Raw genomic sequence first — 11,504 nt, 5'->3', positions numbered from 1 at the left:
GGTGGAAAACCTCTCTTTCTCCTCTTACTTTCCCCACCCCATCACTCTGCCATTCAAATAAATAAATATATTAATTTAGAAAGGATATAGTCTTTTTTGTCCATCGTAACTATCACTGAAACAGACTGGTTTTCAACTCAAACTTCTTGTAAATTTAATGACTAAAATGGAGTTCTTCTGTGAATAACTATCCGTATATGAGAACACAAAAGCTAATTGTATGTGCCTTTTAGAGTGCTGTCTACATAGAAGGCTCTCTGATCGCCTTCTCTTGCCTTCTGTTGCAATTCTAGTATAAAATAATAACACTCAGTCCAAAAGAACTGTGCAAAGCAAGGATTGTTGCTGTTATCAACATAAATATTTGATAATTTATTATAAAAACATTTTACACACTGCCACCACAAATACTGAACATAGTTTTGTGAATGTTACAATTCTGTGAGAAAAATATTTAATACCAAGATAATCTGTTTTCTTCCTAACCTTGACGTAACAACAAATCCTAGGGTTAGAAATTAACCCAAACAAATACAAACATTTGGTTTTCGGTTTACAAATATAGCCTAATTCACAAAAATATTGGTTAGAATTTTTACGTACTTCAAAAAACATGGTCTATTGTCAAGCTATGGATTAATGACAACTTTAAAAAAATGTACGCCATCCTGGTTGGAGCTCCTAAACAGAAATGGTAAAACTGGTAAACCACAACTACCAGGCAGATTTTTCCACAGTTGGAAAAAACATCATCAAGAGCTTTAAGAAATTTGGCAACAGATGCGCAACATCTAGGTATTATATTGTTATATTGTCCTTACATTGCCTGTGACCTTGATCTCAGAGCTCACAAGAGTAAACACTTCAACACACTTGCCCTGTCCATTTCCTCAGACTGGATCTCTCACATTTTCCTGACTCTTGCAGGCTTCAAAAGTCAACTTTCAGATTTTCATTCAACAGCACTAGGTCAAATCTCTTCTACACATGATCTCATCCTTCTCATGTCTCCTCTGTTTGCAGAGAGCCGGTCAAAGTCTTGGAGGTGGAAGCGGACTGCCAACTGATTGACCATTTTCCTCAAGGTAAGAAATGCTGAAATAACTTGGAAAGTAAGGAAGAGAGTGAAGATGATATGTATCGCTTTTTCCAAAGGCAGATTTGTTAGCCCTTCATTACATAGCAAAAAAAGAATTAAAGGCAGCTGAAGTAGAAGGCTCAAAAGCCAAAAGCCAGCCAACTCGGGAACCTGCAATGACAGATGTAAAGATGAAAAGGATGAGGTCAGTGCAGTGTTTGCTTTTACAGATCAACAAGTACTTAACACTACTATGGATCTACATTATCAACTGAACAACTCAAAGAGTTTGATGCAGTCTTTGTCCTACAGTACAGATAAGAAAACTAGCTTATGCGATCCTAGATACTAAAAACGTCAGTGAATGTTTAATTGCAACATTTAGAGATACTGGAATAAATGATACTTAGAGATGTTGGGCTAAATAAGAATGACTAGGATAAACTGAAAGAAAGGTTTTATTAAAATATTGTGTTTATTTATTTACTTTGTTTTAGAGACGGAGTTTGCATTTTCTGGTTCACTTCCCAAATTCTGGCAGGGCTAGGCCAGATGGAAGCTGAGAACCAGGAATTCATCCATTTTTCCCTTGTGGGTGGGCAGGGACCCACCCCCTTGAGTCATTACTAGCTCAGGTGAGCATTAACGCTCTCAGAGTGACCATTAACAGGAAGGTGGAATAGGGAACAGTGCCAGAACTCAAATGCAGGCACTCCGATACAAGATGTGGGCGTCTCAACTGGTGTTGCAACTGCTAGACAAAATACCTGCCCCAAGGTTATAAATTTTTAAAGTTGTGTAAAAGGAGGAGAAGGCAAGAATGTAAGTAAGCAAACATGTGAAATTAGCATGACTGGGAACCAACACATCAACCTGGAATGGATGGCTGGGTTAGGAAATACCAAGAAATACAATAAGCCAGGCTGCATAGGGCCTAATTATGAAAGGCCTAGAAAGCCACAGGCATGTTCAGACATTGTGTCCACATTCTGATGACCATACGTGCTTAGGCAGTGTAATGATTCAGAAAGCATAGCTGTGGCATAAGAAATGTGTTTAAAAGTCTCCTCTCCCCCATTTTCTCATTCAGGATCCAAACGAACATGGTTAGCTGACCAATAAGTATTCTTGGGACTGAAGAAGGCAAACTATCCATTCTTCAGTGCTTATTAAATTTGGATAGTTGATATCAAGCATTTCACTTAATCCCAACAAGCCTATGAAGTTTGATTTCCCCCATTTTATCAATGATGAAACCAGGAGCTCAAGAGATTAAGTAAACAGGCCATAGTAGCAGATGTGGCAAAGTTGGAGCCAGGTATTCAAGTGAGGCTTATGTTTGTCCAAACATATCTTACTGTCTTTAACATTTATGTGCAGCATTGAGAGAAAGGAAAACAGAGCATACCTTTTCCTGTAGGTTACCCATGTAACCCAGATACAAACGAATGGCTTCAATTAAGGTTATTAGAATGATCACCGTGATCACAATGAATTTGTAGTAGTCAGGCAAGACTGAATACTGAAAAAAGAAAAAAAAACACAATAAATTTTGCAAAACTTCATATTTGACCCAGGTATGAAAGTACGCCACAACCACTACCTTTTACTGAGTGTAATGATGTCAGTAGGTGATAGATACATTAAAGCACAGACTTACCTTCATTTGAAGCATCATGATGCAACTTACCCACCAAAGTGGGAAAAAGTAAGTGTTAAAATAAAGTGACATTTGCAGTGGCAAACTGGAGGCCATTTCATTATCTACAGAAGAGAGAGAGAAACACATTTTTAATCCTATGAATCCTTTTGTTTCTTCAAATTAGAAATCATAGTATGGAGGCCCAGTGAGAGAGCCTAGTGGCTAAATCCTCACCTTGAATGCACTGGGATCCCATAAGGGCACTGCTTCACATCCTGGCTGTTCCACTTCCCATCCAGCAACCTGCTTGTGGCCTGGGAAGGCAGTACAGGATGGCCTCAAACCTTGAGACCTTGCACACTTGTGGGAGACCAGGAAGAGGTTCCTGGCTCCAGGCTCAGATCAGCTCAGCTGCAGCAGTTGCAGCCACTTGGGGAGTGAACTGGTGAACATAAGAACTTTTTCTCTGTAAATCTGACTTTCCAATAAAAAAAATCTTCTAAGAAAGTAACCATAATGTTGGCTCAATAATACTCTGACTTTTAAGTTGCCTATTATGGAAAGTGAAAGGAACATATTCATCCTAATACCATTTAATCAAATATTAATTACTCGGGGGGGGGGGACAGTTAATTATTTTTCTCAGTTACTTTATCATTTTGCCATCAGTTTGCTGACTCTTTTACATACTACTGTATAGATTAAATGTAGAATATCAATATAAATTCTCGAAAAGATTATCATTGCCTTTGTAGTATACTATGTAAATAACTTATAAGTTTAACACATATAAAAATGACTCTTAGGTATATTAGTTCCCCCAAATTAGTCATATTCCTCTTTCCACATACCTTAATCCCACTGATTTTTCTAAAAAGATTTATCTATTTGAAAGAGTGAGAAAGAAGTACAGACTGGATACAACAGAGTTGTGTTCAATCTACTGGATCAGTTCCCAAATACCTTCAACAGCCAGAGCTAGGCAAGCCTGAAGCCAGAACTCAGAAACTCCATCTGAGGCTCCCATGTGGGAGGTAGCATCCCCAAAACTTAGGCCATTATATGCCACTTCCCACTGCAGTGGCAGCAAACTGGATCAAAAGCCTGGACTTGACCAGGCACTTTGATATAAGATGTGGGCACCTACGTAATAGCTTAGCCTACGGTACCACCGTGGTCACTCCAACCATTCTTTAATGCCCAATTTGTTGCTATCTCTTCCAGTAAGCTCTTCCTTAATCATATTTCCCAACTGCAGCAAAATACCCTCCAGACACTTTGCTCTAAACTGTGTATACATAGTAGCAAAGAACCATACCCTCCTGCCCTTTGCGAGAAATGCAATCTGAAGAGCTGGTGGACTTTAGAGTGTATGAAAAAACCCAGACCTCCTGAATCCTTGTGACTCCAGACATCAGACTTGGGGTAAATTGTTGGACCTCTGTGAGTCAAAGCTTCACCTGTAAAATGTTAGCATTCAAACCATTCCATAGGTTACTTGTGAGGATCAGAGATAATATAAACCACTTCATCACAGTCTGTGCCTGGGACACTTAGTAGGTTGTCATCCGGTATTAGCTCTCTTCTCATCTGTCTATCAGAGACCAGGTCCTATCCAAATTTGAGATTCTCACAGAACCTGGCATCTTACTTCTCTTATAGTAAATACCAAACACACGTACACAGGATGAATGGAGAAAAAATTCTGTAATAGGATGTGACCCATGTAGCCTTTTGTAATACATGTGTTCTGTTTATCAAAGTTCCAATACATAAACTGTTTTGCTTCAATGTAAAGCAAGGGGCCCAAAGTAAAGAATCTGATTTTAAACTTAAACTTTTAAAAACACATCCTAAATCTATCCAAAATTCTGAAGAACAAATTTTGAAATTGGTTGCTCTAAATTTAAGATTTTACAAAGGCTGTAAATTTATTACTTTTCCTTTTTTCCTCACAACTATTTTTAAAATCTGTTATTTACTAATTTTAAGATGTAACAAATTGTTAAAGATTCTCACAGCAGGATGGTTCCAGTAGCTCCAAGAATAGGTTTGATTATTATGATTTCCTTTTATTTGCATCTGCTTACTATACTGCCACTAAGAAGCAATGAAGTTTTAATCTGGGAATACTTCATTGGCTTAGATTTTTTTTCATAACAATTGTTATGCTGTGGCATGAGAATGATGCAGATAATCAAGCCTACTTCAGCTCCATGAAGGAGAAAAGGTGGGGACACAATGATAAATTGGCCAACCTGAAAATTTTAGTATTTTTGGAATCAGCACAAAAGAGGTCAGAATTTTGTAAAGCACTTTGAAACCTTAGAAGTTAGTCTATTTGCATAATTCCGTGGATCACATTTATGATCATGCAACTGAAAACCAAGTTAATAGGTAAATGAACGTTGAAAATATAAGATGTGAGTTTATTAAATTTTAAGAAAGATATAGTTGAGTTTTTAAAACCAAACTTAAAACATATACTATGAACCGGGGCAGGCAAACTATTTTTTGGTTTCCTCCTTGAATGGTTAGTAAACCAAAAATGACTTTCACACGTTTAAATGGCTGGAAAACATCAGAGGATTATTTTGTGACATGTGACAACCATATGGAATTCAGATTTCAGTGTGCATAAAGTTTTACTGGAACATGGCCATGCCTGTTGCAGTACTATGATCTGCAGCTCCTACAGAAACTAAATGGCTGGTAAAGCCTGACGCACGTAGACACAATGCTGCCCCCAGTACCTTGAGCTCTGGGATTTTCAGTGCCTACGCCTCACCTTTAGCATCGGAGCTATGAAGATCTAATCGTTCATGTTTTTCTCTGTACATCCTAACTCACCCAGAGGCCTGTCAGGGAGAGGCAAGTGACCCAGGGGACAAAAGGTAACTACACCGCTGGCTTGGCTTTTCTCTGCTCCCTGTATTAAAAAAAAAAAAATCTGAAACCAAGCAGAGGAAAAGCCATTTCCCAGCCGAGTTCAGAAGTGACAGCCACATGGATTTGGTCATTATGCCACGGTTGTGGGTGGGAACTGCCTTGTCACTGGTCATCATGCAGATCTTAGTACCTCAGTTACCAGATTTTAGATAAAGGGGTTTGTTTGTAGAGAGAAGTCGGGAAGGGGGTGAATTTTATTGAAGGCCTCCGCAGTACGGCAGCTGCCGCTCCACAGCTGAGCGCCGTTTTTCATCTCTTTTGCCAGAAAATCATCTTGTGAGGAACCTATGTGTTCTGCTAGGGAATGAGGAAAGACAAGCTATTTTTCCTGTGCTGGAGGGTCAGGAAGGGAGATCGCTGCTCTCCCTTCGCGTCAGGGAAGCCAGGGCGGCCCCTGCGCCACGGAGCTGTTGGCCAAGCTGCGAGCTGTGACGACGGCTCTGTATGAGTGTGTGTTATGGCTGCGCTCTCCGCCAGCGTGGCACTGAAGCTCCCGCGGCAGAAAGGGTGACACCACCTCAAGCAAGCAGCAGCTAACAGCAGCAGCGAACCGAGCCGAGTTGCGGGCCTTCAGCCCAGTACCGCCTCCAGGGAGGTCTCTCCTGCCAGCCACAGAGAACCCGCTGAAGGCGAGACCGCCATTTTAGGTCCGGGTAAAATCTGGACGCTTCAAAACCCGCGCGGGTCACACCCCCTGTGCCTGCTCTGGGCCACTCACCGGGACCTTCATTGTATTCTGGCCCAGTCCGGCTGGAGTCGCTGAACACGGTGCGGCTGAAGTTGCCCAGCCGCTGGCGAACGGGGTCCGGCAGCTCCATGGCCCACAGGGTCCCTCGCCCCCCTCAGATGGAGCCTGGTCTGCGGGCACAGCCGTGCTCCGCGGTTCCCATGGCAACCCGGGCCGCAAGGCGCGGCGGGACCTGGGCGTGCTGGAGGCCACCCTGGAAAGCCGCACTCCGCAGCTCCCGCGGCGGCTGGGAGAGGCTGATGGGGGCAGGTGGCAGGCCCGGGAACCCAGCGTCCCAGCCGCGCTGAGGACGCAGCTTCCTTAGTCCGAAGTTGGGATAAATGACTGGGGTTGAATTGGGCTGTCACTGGGGCAACCTTTATGGGGAGAAAACAGAGCACCGACAGGGCTTAAAGAAGGTTTGTGAGCTGCTAGCTCTTCTGTGCATGATTGTGCCCTGATATTGTTTTGAGTTAAATATGACAATGGTTGCTGATGACATGTACTGGAATACATACTTCCCTTGGAGTATATTGCAAAATCTTAAAAAAAAAAAAGAGAGAGAGAGAGAGAGTATTTGATGACATGGTTTAAATTTTAAAAAAGCAGGAGTAAAACTAGATGAAGGTAATGTGGCAAAGTAGGGTGTGTGTGTGTGTGTGTGTGTGTGTGTTATTAGAGGAGAGGGACACCATGTCCACATTAAAAAAAAAAGACAGCTGGAGGGAATGCACCCACAATCCTGCTCCATTCTCCAGCTTTCTCTCAAGCAACACAAAACTGTTATCAGTGCAGAGAAAGGCACAAACAATACACAGATGAAGAAACCACTTCACCAGCACTCACAAATCCTTGGTGCTGTCCCCTTCCTGTCACACTGCCCCTCACCAGCTGACCTCCCCTGACTTCTCACAATCCTCTTTCCATGCCTTGTAAAAGTTATCCACAGTACGTACTTTGGAAAAATATTGCCCTTTTCCCTCAACATTGTTCTTATGAAATGTCTTCACATGGCATGTAGGTTACTTTTCTTTGCTGTGTGTGATTACACTGTGATCCGCATATCCATTCTGTTGGTGAGCATTTATATTTCATAGTTTGCTGCTGTTACAAGCAGGACCACTTTGGATGTGAAGTTGCCTTTTGGTAATGTGTGTGTTGTGCTGAGCATATGTGTAGAAGTGGAATTGCTGGGTCCTAGACGAAGAGCCAATTTTATCAGTACTCCCAAGTTTTCCAAAACATTTATGCCAATTGCTACTGCCTGCATCATATGAACATCCCTGTTGCTCATTATGCCTCACAGATACATGCTGTTTCCTTCCTTTTTAACCTCTGTGATGGGTTTGTGACTCATGGTATTATTTTACAGTCACAACAGATATCAGAAAAAATGGCTTTGAAATTAGAGCTTAAAAATAATTCAACAAATGTCTATTGCATTCTCTGCTGGATTGGGGGATGGGCCGGTAGAGGAGTTCTGCTGAGTTAATTACAAATGTAGTCCCTCAGGATAAGGAAGCTGAGCCCAAGGAGACCGTGAGAAATATTAAAGTGGCCCACTAAAGAACCACTGATGAAGAAACAATAGATTCTGAGTGGGGTTGTCAATTTTGTTCCAAGATGGAGCTCAGGCCTCCTTCAGCATTTTCAAAAAGTTTTCAGAACCTCTCTAAAGCTGGCTTGGATGCCCTCTCTGCTTGCAAAAGCATCTTCCTCTTGTTACATTAATCTCAGTGATGGTCATATGGTTCAATGATTGTCTGCTTATATATATGCTAAATAAAAAGAATTTAGCTTTTCATCTGTTAAGCACATCATAGCTTTCATAAAAAATGCAGTGAAGGTGTAGGCTGTATGCTTTGTAAGTTGAATTATAATTTAGACCCTATTGAGACAAACAACCAACAGTGTTTCAGTTTGGTCAGGTGTTTAGCCTAGTAGTTAAGACATCCATATTGCGTTTCACAGTGCCTGAGTTTGATATCCAAAGCTGTGTCCTGACATCAACTTCCTGTTGATACAGATCCTGGGAGGCGACAGAGATGGTTCAAATAATTCTTGCTGCCCAAGTGAGAGATCTTGATTGGGTGCACAGCTCTGGCTGAACTCAGTAACAGTCCAAGCAGTATGGGCATTTGAGGAGTGAATCAGTAGATGTGAATTCATTTGATCTCTTTCTGCTTTTTGAACACATTTTTAAAAAATAAATATAAAAATTTCTGCATTTAATGCAATAATCCAAAATGTAAGGCTCTTTTGGGGGATAAATAACCAATCAAATATACCAATCTGTTACTTTCAACATTATTCGTTTAGAAAGAGAGGAGAACATGGGTATTTGTGTTGCCTAGCCACAGGGCCTCAATAAGCAGATTATGGTAGTCATGATGAATCAAGTGAGCTGTAGTAGAAAAATGCCCTTGGAATCGGAGTGCTCCTAAAATTCTCAATTTCTCATAAACTGTGTGATTGCTTTCAGGCTCTTGTTTTGTAAAGTAAGACTGCTAATTGTTATGGTTAATGCGAAGATTGTATTATTAAATAAGGTTCTCTATATATAATAGCTATAATTTACATATCTACTAAAATGATATTTGTCAAGGAAAAACAACTACAATGAAGCCAAATAATGATAGCATTTACTTTTCTGAAGTCAACTCTGCTGGTTACGTAATACCTCCATTATACCACTGGTGCAGTCCTGCCAACAGTCCATGCATATTAACTGCATCTGTCGTAAGCCTGACTGAATTCTTCTAAAAATTTCTGGAACTTCCTAAATTCATTCCCCAGCTCTGGATTTTGACTCCAGCTTCTTGCTAATGCAGACCCTGGGAGACCTGGGTTGAGTTTCTGGCTCCAAGCACCAGCCCCAGCCAAGGCTTGCTGTTGGCATTCAGAGTGGCTCAGTGGACAGGAGTGCTCTTGCTCCTTCTTTTTGTCCTTGCGATCTCCCCTACCCTTTCTCTTACTGTATCTCTGCCTCCCAAAAAAAAATGATAAAAATATTGTTAAGAAAATCCCAGAGGGAAATGTTGGTAAAATGATAGAAATTTGATGATTTTGTTGCCTAATTTTCCACTAATCATGTATTTCATAATTAGAAAAAAATCTTACTAAAAACACATTAAGAAAGCTGGTTCCTTCTTGAAGCATAGATGGCAAATGGCGGACTTCAATACCTACAACGACAGGGCCTACAGCAGCTTCGGTGGCACAGGCACCCTGCCTGCTTGTGGCCTGGGAAAGTAGTCAAGGATGGCCTGAAGCCTTGGGACACTGCACCCACGTGGGAGACCCAGAAGAAGCTCCTGGCTCCTGGCTTTGGATCTGCTCAGCTGCAGGATTAATAAATAGCCTTGTGAGGTTAAACTCTTTAGTTATTGTCTATATTAAATTTCAGGATGATAGTGGCTTCTCCAAAAATTGTTTAATATATATGGTTTAGGTTCCATTGCACTATGGTTTGCATTGTTCCTCTTTCACACACATGTTGAGCCTAAATGCAGTGATTTGCTTTTGTTAGAAACAAAGTTACCTGGCAATAATCTTATGTGACAAGACACTGATTTGAGGAGCTATTTAAATCACTCCTTGGCTTAATAGAGATATAAATTCTTCATGCTTGATGATATTAAGGAGTTTACAAACACTGTTTTCAGTAAATATTATTTAAGTGAACTGTGAGATGTTTCTACAACTGGATAGATTTGAAAAGTAAATTATCTATTTGGATGTAATGTCTTGAGCATCCACATTTATAAAACTCTAAACTGCATGATATGTAATCATGCAATTTTCAAAATTTTAATGATAACCAAAGCTTTTTAGAATCTTGTACAATATGTTCTATTCACAGTACTTTTCAAAGGTGTATAAGAAAGAATCAGGATATGATTTACATAGAAAGTGAAATCCCATGAAAGGAATTTTCATGCTATATTCAGTGATATTTTAAAGCTGACTTCAATATTTTGTCTTCAAAGACAACCCCACTGAGAACTTTTTATTAGAAGATTCTTTTCCTTTTAAAATGCTGCTTTTGGTAGCCTTTTGGTCCGTGGTGTTTCCTGTGTATCACTTTAGTACACTGCCCATTTCCTCTACTGTGTCCAGCAGCTGTTCCATGTGTAAAACTGAGTGAGGTGTGAGTGTCAAGTCCACGGCAGAAGACCAGGAAAACAAAACTCTAGAAAATCTCAGGTCGGTCCTATGAATTGAGGTACTGAGTAGCAGCAAGTGGTCATTTTATTGAATAATTGTTATGTTTAAGGTTTTTTAGAGGATTGTTGAAATTTTGACTGGATCTTTTTTTTTAAGATTTATTTATTTTTATTGGAAAGTCAGATATACAGAGATCTTCCATCTGTTGGTTCACTCCCCCAGTGGTTTCAGTGACCTGCTCTGAGCATATCCAAAGCCAGGAGCTTCCTCAGGGTCTCACATGCTGGTGCAGAGTCCCAAGGCTTTGGGTCATCCTCTGCTGCTTTCCCAGGCCACTCAAAGGGAGCTCGATGTGGAGTAGTCATGATTAGAACTAGTGCCCATATGGGATTCTGGTGCGTGCAAGGCAAGGACTTCAGCCACTAGATCACTGCACTGGACCCATGTTTGTTTGTTTGTTTTTTTAAGATTTATTTATTTTTATTGGAAAGACAGATTGACAAAGATGTTCCATCTGCTGGTTCATTCCTCAAGTGACCACAATGGCCAGAGCTAAGTTAATCAGGAGTCAGGAGCCTTTTCTGTGTCTCCCACATGGGTGCAGGGTCTCAAGGCTTTGGGCCGTTCTCGACTGCTTTCCCGGGCCACAAGCAGGGAGCTGGATGGGAAGTAGGGCTGTTCAGATATGAACTGGTGCACATATGGGATCCCAGTGCATGCTAGGCAAGGATTTTAGCCAGTAGGCTACCATGCCAGGCCCATATTTATTTAAGTTTTAATAGTAATAGTATTACTGTACTAAAATATGTTCTATGACATGTAAAATATAAGTCATTTTCCTCATTGTGTAAGAAAATTAATTTTTATGTGATTGACTGTCTTAAAATATTGCTCTCCCCAACTAAACTTTGACACACTGTTCACTGTTCTCTTTGGCTCTG

The 11,504-nt window shown here is 40.8% G+C and overlaps 1 protein-coding gene across 1 annotated transcript; it reads right to left on the bottom strand.

Annotated features, from left to right (window-relative positions):
* Positions 1-342: 342 nt before the first annotated feature.
* On the bottom strand, positions 343-6,504 carry TMEM17 (transmembrane protein 17). Its single transcript, XM_040994040.1, has 4 exons — positions 6,388-6,504; positions 2,739-2,842; positions 2,487-2,600; positions 343-1,249 (listed from the first exon to the last, which is right to left on the bottom strand). Exons 1-4 carry the CDS (start codon positions 6,485-6,487, stop codon positions 971-973), a joined length of 597 nt encoding a protein of 198 aa, XP_040849974.1. The 5' UTR covers positions 6,488-6,504; the 3' UTR covers positions 343-970.
* Between the last annotated feature and the right edge of the window lie 5,000 nt (positions 6,505-11,504).

The sequence above is a fragment of the Ochotona curzoniae genome, unplaced genomic scaffold (assembly GCF_017591425.1).
Source record: "Ochotona curzoniae isolate NIBS_2020 unplaced genomic scaffold, NIBS_Ocur_1.0 contig_883, whole genome shotgun sequence".
In the NCBI taxonomy this organism is placed as follows: domain Eukaryota; kingdom Metazoa; phylum Chordata; class Mammalia; order Lagomorpha; family Ochotonidae; genus Ochotona; species Ochotona curzoniae.
This window is presented reverse-complemented; position numbering and strand designations above follow the sequence as displayed.

Bases quoted from the DNA above. Each gene is read 5' to 3' on its own strand.
- TMEM17 (XM_040994040.1), bottom strand. From the start codon at position 6,487: ATGGAGCTGCCGGACCCCGTTCGCCAGCGGCTGGGCAACTTCAGCCGC. The intron at 2,601-2,738 runs GTAAGTCTGTGC...TTCTTTTTTCAG, and splicing joins TCATGATGCTTCAAATGAAG to TATTCAGTCTTGCCTGACTA. The intron at 1,250-2,486 runs GTATGCTCTGTT...CTGTCATTGCAG, and splicing joins TGGGTAACCTACAGGAAAAG to GTTCCCGAGTTGGCTGGCTT.